The 18,294-nt window shown below is 24.8% G+C and overlaps 2 protein-coding genes across 3 annotated transcripts; both read left to right on the top strand.

Annotated features, from left to right (window-relative positions):
- Window positions 1–6,450: 6,450 nt before the first annotated feature.
- Window positions 6,451–9,231, top strand: LOC122511090. Its single transcript, XM_043626140.1, has 2 exons — window positions 6,451–6,595; window positions 7,320–9,231. The coding sequence occupies exon 2, from the start codon at window positions 7,445–7,447 to the stop codon at window positions 8,951–8,953; it is 1,509 nt and encodes a 502-aa protein (XP_043482075.1). The 5' UTR covers window positions 6,451–6,595; window positions 7,320–7,444; the 3' UTR covers window positions 8,954–9,231.
- Window positions 9,232–10,376: 1,145 nt separating this feature from the next.
- Window positions 10,377–13,914, top strand: LOC122511117. Of its 2 annotated transcripts, XM_043626178.1 has the most exons (3): window positions 10,377–10,521; window positions 11,139–12,567; window positions 13,757–13,914. In XM_043626178.1, the coding sequence occupies exons 2-3, from the start codon at window positions 11,158–11,160 to the stop codon at window positions 13,805–13,807; spliced, it is 1,461 nt and encodes a 486-aa protein (XP_043482113.1). In that variant the 5' UTR covers window positions 10,377–10,521; window positions 11,139–11,157; the 3' UTR covers window positions 13,808–13,914. The 2 variants fall into 2 exon arrangements, with proteins under 2 accessions (XP_043482113.1, XP_043482112.1); XM_043626177.1 differs by lacking the exon at window positions 13,757–13,914 and having other exon boundaries at window positions 11,139–12,870.
- The last annotated feature ends 4,380 nt before the right edge of the window (window positions 13,915–18,294 follow it).

Genomic DNA, 18,294 nt, shown 5'->3' with positions numbered 1-18,294 from the left:
TAAGTTTTTTTTTCCCTGTTTAGAATTTAATATTACAGTAATATTTCATATTTGGAACTGACGACCAAATAATTTTGTTTTTAATTCTCTCAAAAAATGTCTACTTTCATTAAAAAAATTCCTATCTTCATTAAAAAAATGTTTACATTTACTCAACAAATTCTTAATTTCACTTTCTCTCAATAAACAAAGTCAATATTTTTTTCAGTGAAAGTGAGAATTTAACTTTTACTCAAAAAATTCTTACTTTCACTTTCTCTCAATGAATTTTCACATTTAAAAGTATTTTCACATTTAGGTACTAAAAAAAAATTCCTCGTTCAGATTTACTAAAAAAATATTTACTTTCATTCATAGAATTCTTACTTTCACTAAAAAGATATTGACTTCATTTAAAAAAAATTTTTTTTCCAAACGAAATTCTTAATTTTTGATCAAAAAATTTCCATTTACACTTTGACTTACATTTTTTTAATTTTACTCAACAAATTTTCACATTCATATTACAAAAAAAAACTAAAAGAATTTTGACCTTCCCTAGAAAAAATTAATTTTACTCAAAAAATTTCGCTTTCTATAAAAATTCCTTACTTTCACTTTCATTAAAAAAATTTTCACTTTGACATTTACTGAAAAAATGTTTACTTTCACTCAAAAAATTCTCACTTTCAGTAAGAAAATATTGACTTTACTCTAAAAATTTATTTTCCCCAGGAAAATTTTTAGTTTCGATTGGAAAATTTTTGTTTTTATTAAAAAAAATTTACATTTTCTAAAAAACATTTTCACTTCGATTCAAATATTTTTACTTTTATTCAAGAAATTTTTTACGTTTATTTAAAAATATTGTCACTTTCACTAAAAAAAATTGACTTCACTTAAGAAAAAATTATTTTCTTTTAAAAATTCTCAATTTCGATCAAAAAATTTTCCCTTTCATTAAAAAATTTAATATTCCCTGAAAAAATTTGTACTATCACTTTGATTCAAATATTTTTATTTTTACTCAAAAATTTTTACTCTGATTTAAAAAATTCGTAGTTTCACTAAAAAAATTCTCAATTTCAATACGAAAATTTTTACTTTTATTAAAAAAATTTCACATTCTCTACAAAATTCTCACTTTCACTTTGAATTCAATATTATTATTTTTACTCAAGAAATTTTTTATTTTCGTTGAAAAAATTATCACTTTTACTGAAAAAAAATGTTGACTTTACTCAAAAAAATGTATTTTCCGTAAAATATTCTCAATTTTGTTAAAGAAATTTTTGTTTTTATTAAAACAAATCACATTTCTTTAAAAGTTTTCACTTTTACTCAAGAAATTTTTCACTTTCACTAAAAAAAAATATTGACTTCATTCATAAAAATTTATTTTAAATAAATAAATTCTTAATTTCGATCAAAGAATTTTCGCTTTTATTTAAAAGAAATCCACATTTTCTGAAAAATTTGCACCTTCACTTTCACTCAAATAATTTTATTTTAAAACAAGAAATATTTACATTCATTAAAAAAAATTCGCAGTTTCACTAAAAAAATTCTCAATTTCGATCAAAAAATTTTTACTTTTATTACAAAAATTTCACATTCCCTACAAAATTCTCACTTTCACTTTGACTTAAAATATTATTATTTTTACTCAAGATTTTTTTATTTTTGTTGAAAAAATTATCACTTTTGCTGAAAAAAATATTGACTTTACTAAAAAAAAAAATTAATTTCCGTAAAATATTCTTAATTTCGATCAAAAAATTGTCGGTGTTATTAAACAAATTTCATATTTCCCCAAAAGTTTTCACTTTGACTAAAATATTTTTATTTTTACTCATAGAGAAAAATATTTATTTCACTCAAAAAAATTTATTTTTCCCCAAAAAAAATTATCAATTTTGATCAAAAATACTTTCGCTTTTATTAAAATAATTTCGAATTCCCTAAAAAATGTGCACTTTCACTTTAATTCAAATATTTTTATTTTTACTTAAAAAATTCTCACTTTCACTCAAATAATATTTACTTTGACGCAAATTATTTTTAGTTTCACTTAGTTAAAAAACATTTGAATTTTGAAAGTGAAAGTGAATATTTTTTCAGTGTCAGAATGAAAATTTTTACATGAAATTGAAAGTGAAAATATTTTAAGTCAATGTGAAAGTGAGAAATTTTTAAATGAAAGTGAAAATTATGAGTAAAAATTAAGTACTTACAAAAAGAGGAAAGAAAAAAAAATATTTTATTGACGCAAGAATAAAAAAAGGTGTTAATATTTATTATATGCCAAAATCGTTAAATCTTAAAAAAGAAAATTTCAATAAACAACAGATGGGCGACCCCATATAACGGTGTTAACGAGCAAAATTTTCTCGAAAATTGTGAAATAAATACATACACACACACACAACCCCTTTCACATATTTATATAGTTAATCGATGAATTTCGCATTACGAAAATGTGCGTGAACATTATTCCATTTTCACCGACGGTAAATATGATCTATATAAAAGAGAAGAGAGAAAATGTCAAAAAAAAGAGAGAAAATACAAAAAAATAAATTTTAAAAAAAAATCGAAAAATGTCCTACAGCCCTACATATTGGATTTCACTTGTATACACGCACCTTTATTGTTTTATGCATAGAACGCACACGTGGCTTTCTCGTTAAGGGGTTGGTAAAGCCTGCTATATAAAGAGAGGAGAGAATGTTATAGAGGGAGACTTCAGGTCGTTACGCGCAACCGGTCCACTATGTATATATATCTCTCCCTCCCTCCCCCCCCGGCGTTGACCGTACACTGGCTATCGACAACGACCCCATGCAAAATCACCCTTTTGTCGTACAACTCGATGGGAAATTACTTTTTGTCCGTCGATTACGGGGTGAATTTTCGAGCGACGGGACCCGATCATTTCAATGGTTGCCGGAAAGGACGAGAAATTATCGAAAGAGTTAATCCTCAGTTTCATTATATACATTCAATATTTTTGTTTTTCATATTTTCTTCTATTTTGCTTATTTTTTTTTTTTTTTTTTTATTTTTGAATTTTAAATTTTAATACGGTGACAATTTTTGCTGAGAGACATTTATAGGGCTCGAACCAGTGGAAATATTTAAAAATAAAGACTTTACGGATCAAAAAATGAAAAATTACGGATCAATTATTATTGACAAAAATATAACCAGTTCTCATCAGGATTAGAATAGAAATAAATAATTTTGATTGAAATCAGGAAACAGTCATGAAAATACTGAATTAAATTTTTGTGAATCGTCTAAAACAATTTTTTTCTTTTTATTCGTAAAAATTAATTTTCGATAGCTACTTTTTTACTAACTTTTTCAGTATTAAAGATACTTTTTGATACTTTTTTTAAAATTAATTATTGAGTGTAAAGCCTGCATTCGAAGTTTTAAATTTTCAAGGATTTGAAACATTCAATAGGACTTGAACTTTCAAGGTTTTGAATTTTCGAGGTTTTAAATATTTAGGGATTTGAGTTTTCAAGGTTTTGAATATTCGGGGAATTGAACTTTCGAGGTTTTAAATTTTCGGAGAGTTCAACTTTCGAGATTTTGAACTTTAGAAGTTTTGAATTTTCAAAGAGTTGAACTTTCGAGGTTTTGAACATTCGGGATATTGAACCTTTGAGGTTTTTGAATTTTCGAGGAGAAAGTCGAAAGCTAAAATCTGTCATTTGATTGTTAATAATATTATTTATAATAATAAGAAATAATGAATAATAATTATGGTGTATTAAGTACAATGGTAAACAATAATAACAAAAAATTATTTAAATTGACGTAAAATAGTAAATAATAATATTAATAAAATTTTATCATTTAACAAAATTTTCTTAACTATATATGAGTAATATATGTTAATCGAATGGAAAATTTTTTTTGCACCCTTCTTCAGTTCATCCCGCTACCAAATGGGAAACAAAGGGAGGCACCCGGTCGGTTAATTTAATCTAAGCAAACATCACATAGATGGAATGAGAATGTATTTTCGCGAAAACTGTTGGGGTATAACAGAGAGATGAGAGAGAGAGAGGAGGAGAAAGAGAGAGTGTGGGTTGAGGGGGGTAAGTAGGAGTGGGGTTCGTTAAATTCCGTGGGAGTCTACCAAGAAGGAAGGTTTTGAGAAGCTAGGCTCAACAGATCTAGATACATACATAAGTACAAGAGTATTCAAGACAGAAAGCGGAGGAGCAATGTTTAGCATGTAGATGAAGATCTTGGTAATCAAGGGCTGGAGGCCCCTTGGGCGCACTTCCTCAAGTCTCACTTATTTCTGTTTCCAGTCATGTCTCGCGCGATCTCTCTGAAATTCAACACATTCACTGCTCCATATAAATACGAATCTAAAATTCATCTGCACAACTTATCTCTGGACCATATTTATATATCTAAAGTGTTTAATTTTACCAATAAAAAATACAAGTTGAGATGGTGAAATTGTTTGTAAAAAATTTCTTCACTTTCTTGCTCTCATATTTCCACTTCTTTAATTTTAAATCAATCAGTTTACGATTAATGTATCGAGCAATGATCTATCACCATACCTCGTCACATTCGAGAATATCGTTAGAATAACAATTAAAACAATTGAATTTTATAGTTTCATCAAAAATTTTATTAAAATTCTTGAATAAATTTCAATTATTTTCCAAAAATTGTCCTCAATTCAATGATTTTTAATATCTTTTATTTTAATACAATCTTCCAAAAGATCAATTATTTAAAAAAAAAAATTTAATACAATTCAACGCAAGCCTTTAATTATTTGCATTTTTTTTTATAAATTTCTTTGCAATCATTCAATTATTTTCATAAATAATAAATTTTTTTCAAGAATTCAATTATTTTCGTAAATAATTAAATTCTTTTTAGAAATTCAATTATTTTCATAAATAATAGAACTCATTGCAGAATTTCAATTATTTTTAATGTATTCTTTAAAAACTGCAATTATTCATTAAAATTTGATTAAAATTCGTTAAAAGAATCCAATTTAAAGAAACATTCAATTATTATTGAATAAATTATTTATTTTTCTATTAAAATATAATTGAATTCTAGTAGAATTTTCTAATAAAAATTGATTTAAAAATGTATTTCAGTTAAAATTTCAGATTATAATTGAATATTAAAAGCATTAGAGTGTGATTTTTTTTTAGAAACAATTAAAAATAATTGAATTTTAAAAGAACTTTTTCAAAAATTATTTAAAATAATGCATTTCTAAAAGAATTTTAGTTAAAAACGCGAAAAAAAAATTTAATTTTGGAAAAGTTACAAATTATTGCAGAAATTCAATTATTTTCAAGAGTAATATAATATTTTTCGCAGAAATTAAATATTTTTTTAAAATAATAAAATTCTTCTTAGGAATTCAATTATTATCACAAATAAAAAATTATCATTTAATGTTTTTTAAATAATTGAATTTTTGTGAAAAATTTTATTATTGTGTCTATTTTGAAGAATTTAATTTCTGTGAAAATTTTATTACTTTTAAAAAAATTGAATATTTGCGAAGAATTTTATCAAGTCTTTTCTGAAATTTTATTAAAATTTGTATAGATATTGAAAATCATTGATTTTCGAAAAGTTTTTGAGAATAATTGAATCGTTTTAAAGAATATTATTAAAATTTTTAGAAATTTTTTCTTATTTCAACTATTAGCGAATTTAAAGTGTGATGCAAATTTATCCCAAAAATAAAAAAAAAGTAGTTATTTAGTGTCATAAATCTAAAAAAGTATTCAAATAGTAGCAAATTGTAAAAAAGTAGTAAACAGTAGGTTTTAGTAGACGAGTGCGAAGCCTGCGAATGTTCAAAAACTTGTAAATTCAAAACCTTGAAAGTTCAACTCCCCAAATATTCAAAACCCCAAAAATTCAAATCTCCGAATATTTAAAACCTCGAAGGATAAATTCCCCGAATCTCGAAAATTAAAAAAAAATATTATTATTATTATTATTATTTTTATTATTATTATTATTCTTGTCATTGTTATTATTATTACTATTATTATTACTATTATTGTTATTATTATTATTTTTTTAATTTTCGCACAATCAGTAAAATGTATTATTTTCAAAAATAAAAACAGAATTAAAAATTGTTTGATTTGTTGATAAAAAAAAGGTGCTGATAACAAACCATTTACATAAGACAAAAAAAAGTGCGATACGAGTACAAAAAATATTTAGATTTCCTTTCACTTCTTAAATCGATTTTTTGATAGAAAATCTATTAGAAATTAGAAGTAGAATAATTGCTAAAATAGTGCGACTATGATTTATCTCATTACTCTTTCCTAATTATTTTTTTTCAGTTTGTTGAGAATAACTGCCACTCTTAAGAGATTATAGATAAGAAGATAAATATGTTGATCTTCAGTGATTGTGTTGGAATTCTTTCAGTCTATAATGTGCTTCTGAATAGTCGAATTCTCTGAACAAAATATATAAAATTAAGTAAACTTGTGAGATTAAGTAACAAAGAATAAAAATTTTTTTCACATTCTATAAATAAATTTGTGTGAAATTAACGAGTAGTGATAATATTGATATTAACAAGGTCAGTTAAAATTCACAATTCGAAATGAAAATTATTCCACTATATTGAAATATGTGAAATAATATGTGAATATAATTATTCCATTGTTTATAATTTATTGTTAATTACTTAATATCCAATGTAGATATTTCGTATATGTTATTTCAATAATTTACATAATCGATTTTAACGGACAGAAAGAATGTAAAATTGTTAATTTTAATAAATTATTATTATTTTTGTTAATTTTTAATTTTAATTTAAATTTTTTTATTTATTATTATTATTTTTATTAATTTTTAATTTTAATTTTAATTTTTTTATTAATTTTTAATTTGAATTAAAATTTTTGTATTAATTATTATTATTTTTATTATTTATAAATTATTTATTATTATTACTGTTGATCTTTAAAAGAAAATTTTCTTTTCAAATTAGTATTTAGATAACATTTTTTATTCTTTTTAGCTTTTTTACATTCTCAGAAAAAATAAGGTCTTTTTTTAAAATTATTTTTCTTAGAAATTTTGTCTCTTTGCTACAAAAAGAATATTCCATTGTGTCATACATTGTTATCAGACATAACGTCTGCAAAATTATTGTTTACAATCTATTGACTACCATTTTATCGCAGTATAGATAAACGTACAGAAAAAAAAAATTTGCTTTCTTCTGAAAGGAGGAAAATTACGAATATGATTAATTCATTATTCATAACTTTTGTTTCAATTTCTTTTTTTTTCAGAAAAGAAAATCAATTCTTATCAGTCAAAGAGAGCATTATCATCATGTTATAGTATTTATTTACCTATGAGATGAGAAATTTTTTCTCGAGAATTTATCAATAATTTCAAAAAAAAAAAAAAAAAAATGCATACGAATTGTAAAATGAGTCAGAGAAATAATTACAGACTTGAGGATTTGAGACGTTTGGAGCAAGCACTAAAGACAGCATCGGCTTATATGACAAACTATGCAAGACACGAGGACACGGCAATATTTATTGGAAGTACAAGATCTGGAAAAAGTTCCCTAATCAATTATCTCATAGGAAATAAATTAATTGGTAAAAAAGTTGCAATATGTAAACCAGTGGCCTTGATAAAAGCCGATACATCGCCTGGACCACAAATTGGAATTGGCTCAACATCCGAAACGGCAATACCAAGTCGTTGGGATTCAAAGAGTCTCTCAGGTTTGGGAATATGGGACGCGCCTGGTTTCGACGATAATCGCGGTGTTGTTCAAGATATTACAAATGCCTTCTATATTAATGAACTTTTCAAAAATATCAAATCAGCGAGAATTGTTTTAGTCACCGATATCAATGACATTGCAAACGATAGTATTAGACCTTTCTTATCGCTTTTAAATTCAGTCGAACGTATATTGAAGGAAAAAATGAGAGACTGTTTCTCAAGTGTTGCGGTGATATTTACAAAAGTACCCGATTCATTGCACGACAATCGGGTTGATAAGAAATTCATCAACGAATTACTCAAAGAACAATTTCTCTCCAGTAGTGCAATTGACATTTCCGAAGCGGCAAAAGAATTCATTCGTCATTTAATAAAGAATAATCAGAATATCGGTTTTTTTAAGAAAGCAGCCGCTGGTAATGTCACTGAACCGGCAATCGACGATTGCATTACAGACGCTATTAAAAGTACAAGTGGTGTGGATGAAAAAATTTTGAAACAAGTCTCACCCAGTATTTCCGAGGGTTCAAAAGTATTTCTCTTCGAAGTTCGCGAACAATTATCATCGATGAAGGAATTCAATCAATTGCAAAAATTAGTTGGCAGTATTTTTGGGAATAAATTGAATGAATTTGAAATAATGAAACAAGATGGTGTTAGTTGTGAACGTCTGATTGATATTAATCAGGAATTATTTATCATTAAGGAACAATTTAAGAAAGTTTTACGCTCAACGACAAATTTACATAGTAAAATATTGACAATTGAAAAAATTGATTCTTCTATTGAGAATTTTATTGTTAATAAGAATTTATTGCAAAAGGCAAAGTTTATGGAATTTGTCGATCAATTGTTAGATTTAAAGGAGAGTCGTCATTTTGATTTTAATTTACACGGTATTATTTTGACGGCAATGACTAAAGTTGAGGAATTAATAATTTGGGTGAAATTGCAATTGGGCGAAATGACGAGAAAAGAGGCTGAAGAGGAATTGTATCGATCGAAAAAAAATTACGAAGTTGAAATTAATCAATTGAAAACCGAGGTCAAATGTGCTAAGGTACATAATAATAAAGTTCGTATCGAATTGGGTCCACTAGCTCGCGCTGGCGCAACTGTTGACGATTTGATAAAGGTCATTGGACTCTTTTTTTCGAAATTTAAAATCAAATTTCGGTGAAAAAATTATAAATAATTATAAATAAATTAATAAATAAATAAATATAAATTAATAAATAAATAAAACTTAATTAATTTGGTTTAAATAAAATTTTATTTGACTCAAATATATGTTTTATTTATATCGAATAAAAATTTTATTTAAGGAAGAATCCGACAAACAATCGGAACAAAAGTTAGTCCAATATCATCATTTCGTATTTAAAAAAAAAGTCAAATTAAATTTTAAATTCTTTCTGGTAGAATTTAATTTTCTTCATTTTGAACATTTTACAGTTATATTTGAATAAAAATTATAATTTTTTGTAATTAATAAATGATTTAATTAAAATAACGTAAAATTTTACAAATGTTTCTTATTGACAGAAAATTGCAATTTTTATTTAAATGCAACTTTTAATCGTTTTAAATATTCAAAATTAAATTCTTCGCCTTTCCATCGAGACAAATTTAAAATTCAATTTGTTTCTTTCTTTTAAATTACGAAATTATGACATTGGACTAACTTTTGATTTGACTGTCCGTCAGATTCTTCCTTCAAACAAATATAAAAAGTCTAGTTGGTTCTGAGACAAATATACGTTTATTCAAGTCAAATAAAAAATATATTTGATTTAAATAATATTTTTCTCTAGGTGTGGAAAATAAAATAAAATACAAAACAATAAAAAAATATTATAATAAACTAATAAACAATTTTTGTTCTATTGTAAGAAAAAAATATCCCGTCAAGTACTTACGATAAATTTTTCCCCTTTGAACAATTGCAAATGTGCAAAAATAATAATTAATTTTTCTATTTGTATAAATACTCACTTTGTGTGGAAATAAAGTTTCCCGTAGAATTGTCTAAGAATATAATATGTGATTCATCATTTTTTATTGTCTAAAATTGTCTTTATGTGGATTATCATTTCGAGAAGAAATATTCTTTACTCATCTGCGTTGTAAATATTAATTAGTCACAAAATAAAGAAATTACAACATAAAAAATACTTCGAATAATAATAAATAAAAAATCGTTACAAAAAATTGTGTTTTTTAAAAAAAAGTTACCTTTAGTTTTTAGATTATAATTTTCAAATAAAATGTGGAGAGAAATATTAGAAGCTTTAGTGCGCAATTTGAAATTTATTGCATTCAAGGAAGTCGCGTCAATTAACTGATAAGAAGTGCATTATAAAGTGTTCAATCGAAATAAATTCTATCACTCTTTCACTGAGTAATTAACGGCGAATAAGTTTTCTCACTAAACTTGACAATTTGCATTTGCAATTTGGAGTAAAAATTTTCAATTACAATTACAATTTACAATTCAAATTTACAATTCAAATTTACAATTCAAATTCACAATTAACATTTACAAGTAAAATTCACAATTAAAATTTACAAGTAAAATTCACAATTAAAATTTACAATTAAAATTTACAATTAAAATTCACAATTAAAATTTACAATTAAAATTTACAATTGCTATTAAAATACAGAATTGCAATTAGAATTAGAATTAAAATTTAGAATTTACAATTGCAATTAAAATTCAGAATTGCAGTTCTCCAAAATTCCTATGTAAGTATTTTGATTAATTTTATTCACTGAGAAAAATTATTTGATTCAAACAATCGATTACTTATTATAAAAGAAATATTTACTTGAATTAAACGATTTTTATTTAAGCCAATTAAATTATATTTGAACCAATAATTTCAGTATTTGAAGCAAATACCATTTAATTAATCACCATTTAATTTTTTATTTATCATTTAATTACCATTTCTTTGAGGGTTGACACAAAAATTTAATTTTCTTTTTCCTTAATTTACAGACAAAACTTTGTATTTTTCCCTGGCCCTAAAATATATTCTGATTCACTCTAAAAATTATTAGATACTCAAAAAAATATTCTATTAAAGTTATTTACGAATTTCTTCAATGTACAATTATTCAAAATCATCAATAACTTATTTTCTAGATAAATATTTAATCATTATTTTCTAGATAAATATTTAATCACTATTTTCTAGATTAATATTCAATCATTATTTTTCCATTGAAATTAAGATTTTCAAAATTATTTAATTCGAGTAAATATTTATTTGCTAATAAACAAATAATCGATTGTTTGAATTAAATTTTTTTTAATTACAATTTTCAAAATAAAAAATAATTTCTCTTATAATTTTCAGTTTGGAATAAAAGGAGAAAATGCATTTCGTAACAAAATGGATCATTTTTTTCGCAATAAACAATGTTTTCGCTCTTGAAAATGAACCATCGATTGACGACATAAAACATTTGGAGAAAGCTCTTCACGTTGCACTAAAGCACATGAAACAAGAGGCAAAATATGAAGATGTGGCAATTTGTATTGGACTAACAAGATCGGGAAAAAGTACACTAATTAATTATTTGATTGGAAATAAATTAATTGGCGAGAGAGTGTCACTATTCAAACCAGTGGCACTGAAGAAAGCCGATCAATCACCAGGACCCGAAATTGGAATTGGCTCAACGTCAGAGACAATGATACCAACCAGATGGTTGTCAAAAAATTTTCCCACTTTAACAATTTGGGATGCTCCAGGCTTCGACGATAATCGTGGACCAATTCAAGACATCACTAATGCATTCTACATTTACCAATTACTGCAAAATGTGAAATCGCTAAAAATTATTTTGGTCGTGGATTTCAATGACATTTTAAACGACAATATTAGACCATTTCTAACAGTTTTGTCGTCAGTGGAAAATTTATTGAAAAAGAATATAAAAAATAGTTACAGCAGTATGGCGCTAATTTTTACAAAAGTACCCGACTATTTAAACACAAGTCCAATTGATTTCAATTTCATCAATGATCTTCTGACCGAACAAATTTTAACCACCTCGATTCACATGTCAGTGGCCTCGAGAAATTTCGTTCAATTCCTAATTGAGAACAATCAAAATATCGGCCTCTTCAAAAGAGCAAAAGTTGGACCAATAACTACGGAGATGGTAGACAATGGTATTTTCACAGCCATTCAAAATACCACAACCATCAACGAGCAACTTCTAAGAAACGTTTATCCAAGCATTTCCGAAGCATCAACAATTTTCCTATTCCAAATCCGCGAGAAATTATCATCAATGGAAATATTCGTCAATCTGCAAAATACTCTACGCATCGTTCTTGATCAAAAATTAGAAACCTATGACGATATAAATAAATCTGGTGCATTAAAAACAAAACTCAATGGAATAATCAAAGAATTAACGACAATTCGCGATCGAATTAATAAAGCACTAGTGCCAGGAATAAATTTCTCCGCTAAAATTGAAATTCTTCAAACAATTGATATTCAAATTGAAAAATTAATCACTGACAATAATTTAATTGAAAAATCGAATTTAATGGAATTTGTCGATAAACTATTGGATTTAAAGGAAAGCAATCAATTTTCAATTAGTCTCGAAGGTGTTTTATTGACCGCTAATACAAAAGTGGGTGAATTAATTACTGCCGTGCAATTGAAATTGGGCGAAATAACGCAACAGGAATATAGTGAAAAATTGGAGAGTGAAAGAAAAAAATTTGAGGAAGAGAGACGTAAATTGAATGAACAAATGAAACAGGTGAGTGAACATAATAATCAAAGAAAAAATATATTCGCTGAATTGTTTACAGCAATTGGCATTGGTATTGCAAAGGCGATCTCAACAATTTTCGGTTAATTAACGAAATTAAAAAAGTTTACAAAAAAAAGACAACAATAAATTTTTTTTTTGAAAAAAAATTATTTTATAAATAATAAAATTATTCTTATTAATAGTGAAATTAATTTTTGAGTAATAAATATTTTCGTTTATTCTTCAACGTAATAGTTAACAGATAAGATTTGTAGATTCGTTATGTAATAAAAAATATGTAATAAAATAGTTATCTGATAAAATTAATTACCTAATAAAGTAGTTGTCTAATAGTATTAGTTGTCCAATAATATAATCATTAAATAAATAAAATATTTTTTTCACAAAATTTAAAAAAAAATAAAAAATTCTTTATTATTTATTTATTCAATTTTTTATATTATATGAGTAATTACACTGAACAAAAATTTACTTGATTCAAATAACCGATTAATTGACTATTATCAATTAAATATTTAATTAAATCAAATAATATTTATTGCATTTAATTAACTGGTTCAATTCATATTTGCTTTAAATACTGAAATTTTTGGTTCAAATACCATTTAATTGACTCCAATAAATATTATTTGATTCAAGTAAATATTTAATTGATAATAGTCAATTAATCGGTTATTTGAATCAGTAAAATTTTTTTTCAGTGTAATAATTGTTCACAATTGTAAGAGTATTAATTGTCTCTTAAAATAAAATAAAATTATTTATTTAATTATTACTATTTTTGGACTACCTGAAGAGAAAATCATTTAGATTTCGAAACGTTGGAGTAAATAAATATTTTATTCATTGTCCGAATGTTTTCGTTTTATTTGCCTTAATTTATTGAATAAAAAGATAGAAATTAACAGCAATAATAGTAAAAATAAAAAAAATAATAATAACAATAAAAATAATAATAATAATAATAATTTTATTATTATTATTATTATTGTTATTATTATTTTTTTTATTTGAACAATAAATAATAATGTAATTAAGAAATCAACAGAATAATGTTATATTAAAACATTTAAGTTAATTCTAATAAATAATTTTACGAATAAATAAATATTTTCTACAAAATAAGTGAATCTGAAAAAAAATTATCCTATGTAAAACGTATTTTGATTCATAGAAGCAACAAAGGAAAAAGCGACGTTGGAACATTTGGAGATTTTTCGGATGAAAATCGAAAAAATATTTGAAAATATTTTCTCTGAGAAATTGTATTTAATTGGTATAAAAATATTGATTTTGTATTTTTGATTTAATAAAATAAATTTTTTTTTTCTATTTTCATAATTTTTTTTCTCAAATTTTGAATAAAGAAAAAGAAAATTAATCATCGAGGTTTTTTGCTCCCGGCGCCACCTTTCTTAGTGGCTGTTTTTCGTACCCAGCTTTTCTTAAATCGTTTCTAAGATTTCAACATCAGCGGCGCCACTTCTTTAAGAAAGCACTTCTTTTCCTGTCTTACCGACGATTCTTTTCTTTTTTTCTAAAATTAAAAATTCAAAAAAATATTTTTTTTCTTTTTTTTTTCTTAAATTATACAACTTAAGAATTTATTTTCCAAATTCTGTATTTTTTTCCCACGGTATTTAAGTTTTAATTGAAAAAAAGTAAAGTGCTTGAAAGTTACAATTATTTGGATTTTATTTTAAGGGGTAAAAATAAAAAAAATTGCAAAATTAAAAAAAGAGAAAATTGTTTTCGAAATATTTTTCGTCAAGAAATTGTACTCTTTATATTTATGTGTAGAAAAAAAAATTGATTTCAGTAATAAATAATTTTTTATTTGAATTAAAAAATCGAAACCAATTTTTTTTTAAAGTTAAAAAAAGAAAAATAATTGAAAAAATTAAAAAAAAAATTTTTTTTTGAAAAAGTAAAAAATGTTTATTACCGACTATGAATTCTTGAGAGCTGCGTTACCAGGGGGTGAATTTCTTAGGGTTGAAAGAGGGTGCGAGAAAGAGAGTTCGGAACTTTCTTAAAGATCTTTACAAACTTAAACGTCCGAGGGCAGCACTGGTATAAAAAGTAAAGAAAAAGTCGAAAAAAAAATTTAATAAAAATTTTCCTGAAATTAAAAAAAAACAATGTTAATTTACTTGCAAAAATTTTTTTTTGTTTTTTACAAATACTTAAATTTACAAGTTTAGTCAACTTTATAAAGCGTAATTTTCAATTCATGTGAAATATTAATTTAAATCGAATTCAAAAATAAATGTTTCAAAATTTGTAAATTCAGTGATAAAATTCTTTTTCTTTTAAAATTTCCAAAAATGCTTTGTTATCTAAAATGTTATTATTACCAAATTACCAAATTACCATAGACAAAATTTATATCAAATTAAATCAAATTGCTATCAAATTGATACCAAATTAAATTAAATTGCTACTAAATTGATACCAAATTAAACTAAATTTCTACCAAATGTAATCAAAATTATATTAAATCAAATAAAATTGATACTAAATTGATAATAAACGAAAAAAACAAATACCAATTCAAATAAAATTTATATCAAATTGGACCAAATTAATAAATAAATTAAATCAAATTTCTTCCAAATTGCACATATTTGATAGCAAATTGGTAACAAATTGTATCAAATTGATACTAAATTGAATCAAATTGGTACGAAATTATATCACATTCCTACCAAATTGGACCTAATTGATAGAAAATTAGTAACAAATTGATACTAAACTAAATCAAAGTGACACCAAATTGATAAAAAATTGTACCAGATTGATACTAAATGAAATCAAAGTGCCACCAAATTAATAAAGAATTAGATCAAATTGATACTAAATTAAATCAATTTTATACCAAATTAAACTAAATCGGACCAAATGAAATCTAAATTGCTACCAAATTAAACCACATCGATAACAAATTTATTTATAATATATAATGAGTACGAGTAATTAAAACCTATTTTTCCCCATTAATTATTGACTCGTTTTTGGTATATAATTAATAAATTTATTAAAATATTTTCAAGGCAGCAGTGTTAGAGTAGAACAAAAGCGAAAATTAAAATTCTAATTTAATGACAACACATTTTATACATAAGTGAATATGATTCGAAAACTAATACATAATGATTGGATGGCAAATTCTGACGACATAAATAATAATAATACAAATAATAAAATAATAATAGTAATGATGAAAGTAATAATAATAATAATAATAATAATAATAATAATAATAATAATAATAATAATAATAATAATAATAATAATAATAATAATAATAATAATAATAATAATAATAATAATAATAATAATTATAGTAATGATGACAATAATAATAATAATAATTTTAATAGGAATGGGAATATTAAAACGAAAATAGAAAGTTAGGCTAGTGTGAGGACAAACCAAAGCCAAAGCAAGAGAGATCTCGGATAGTATCTTGGCCGGGTCTCGCCCGTAGCTAGGCAACCCCCACCCTCTTAAACCCACCCACTCACCCCTTTAACTCCCCCTTTTCCCCCCCGACAGTCAACCTGCTGCTACCTTTTCCGACCTCACCTCCAACTGCCGTTCCTCTTTCAAAACCCACCCTCTCCTTCCCTCAAACTTACCGCGGGAGAGCGGGTTCCCAGTCGTCCCGCAGAGGTCACGCTGGGGTACCTCAAACCCCGGGGTTGTACCTTCTTTTACACACCTTCTCAACCCCTTCAAACTCTCACTCACACCAATTCTCACAAGTCTCACTCGCTCTCATCTTTATCGCAGATCCTCTTGATTATAATCCACATCTTCAAGATTTCTCTATAATTATTTACAGATTTTCAGTGCAATTTTTTTTCTTCTTCTTTTTTTCTTCTTGTTGAAAAACAAAAATCATTTTTACTATTTTCATAGGAATAACAAAATTTTATTTTTCCATTTATTTATTTAGAAAATAAAGTCCCTAAGGCTATTTTAATATTCACGTCTGACTGTACTTGATTTTTACTACTTAACTAGAAATTTTTTTTAATTACGTCTGACTATAATTGATTTTTACTACTTAACTAGAAATTTTATTATTCATGTATGACTGTACTTGATTTTTACTACTTAACCAGAAAGTTTATTATTCACGTCTGACTAAACTTGATTTTTACTACTTAAGTAGAAAAATTTTTATTTACGTCTGACTCTACTTGATTTGTACTACTAAACTAGAAATTTTATTATTCACGTCTGACTATACTTGATTTTTACTACTAGAATAGGAGTTTTAGTAATTATGTCTGATTATTCCTTATTTTTACTACTGTAATTAAAATTTTATTATTTATGTCTGACTACATATTATTATTACTACTTCTTTTGTACAAATAACAGAAATTCTTATATTTTCGTCTGAATCTATTTATTTTTTACTACTTAAAGAAAAATTTAAATGTTTTTGCCTCATTAAACTTGATTGTTATTACTACAGGAGTTTCAATAATTATTCCTGTCAACAATTGATTTTTCCTACTAGAACATCAATTTTAATAATTATGTCTGACTATTCCTTATTCTTACTACTTAACTAGAAATTTTTTAATTACGTCTGACTATGGTTGATTTTTACTACTGAAATAGAAATTTTATTATTCACGTCTGACTATACTTGATTTTTACTACAAAACTAAAAATTTGTTTACTTAAGTCTGACTATACTTGATTTTTACTACTTAACTAGAAATTTTTTTATTTACGTCTGACTATGGTTGATTTTTACTACTTCGGTCGAAATTACCGCAATTTTTGAAGGTAAAAAATATTTCAAAATTGAAATATACTGTACAAAAAACTGAATAAAAATTTATTTTTTTATGTCTGACTAAACGTTGCTTATACTACTTGGTTTTATTTTCATCCCAAATAATACAAATGATTGTAAAAATGTTGCGTAAAAATTGTACGGTATTGCGAATATTCTTCTTCAAATCATGGAATATCGAGGCAATATTAATGTCACATATTGTAATATTTGGTTAGTGACCGTCTAAAGCAGCAAGTGATATAAATTTGTCTGATTTTCAGCTTATCCCACAAACTATCTGTGCAAATTATCCTTATGTGAATTTTACATCCTGGTTAGAAAATTACTAGACCTTGTGTCATAATACCCAACCAGTAAAGTAGTCGCAATAAATAATAAACATATATGGCACTTTCGTAAGTAGTAAATATAAAATCTAACTGATAACTATTCCTTTCTATAATCTAATTTATAAATCAATTTTTATATTTCAATATTCTACAGTAAATGTTTGTATTCATCAGAAATCTACAGTAGAAATCTACACGTAGAAATCTACACGGAGAAAAAAAAATTTTTAATACGAAAATAAGTAGCAAAGCAAAAACATAATGTTTGAATTAAACATAGTTTATAATTGAACTAAACCTAATTTTTATTGAATCAAACTTCATTTTTATCAAACTTCTTTAATCGAACTTATTATGTATTTAATTAATTATTATTTAAAAATTATTATATTTAATTTTAAAAATATTTCTTGGTTGACTGTATAACGAAGATAATTATGTTGGATTCAAATATATTGTTTTCTCAGTGTATGGCAAATATTACTAAAGCAGAAATTTCTATAGCAGACATTACCCTAGCAGATATTCTTTTAGCAGCTATTTCTTTAGAATTTACTACTC

The sequence above is a fragment of the Leptopilina heterotoma genome, unplaced genomic scaffold (assembly GCF_015476425.1).
Source record: "Leptopilina heterotoma isolate Lh14 unplaced genomic scaffold, ASM1547642v1 Lhet_80, whole genome shotgun sequence".
Taxonomy (NCBI): domain Eukaryota; kingdom Metazoa; phylum Arthropoda; class Insecta; order Hymenoptera; family Figitidae; genus Leptopilina; species Leptopilina heterotoma.
This window is presented reverse-complemented; position numbering and strand designations above follow the sequence as displayed.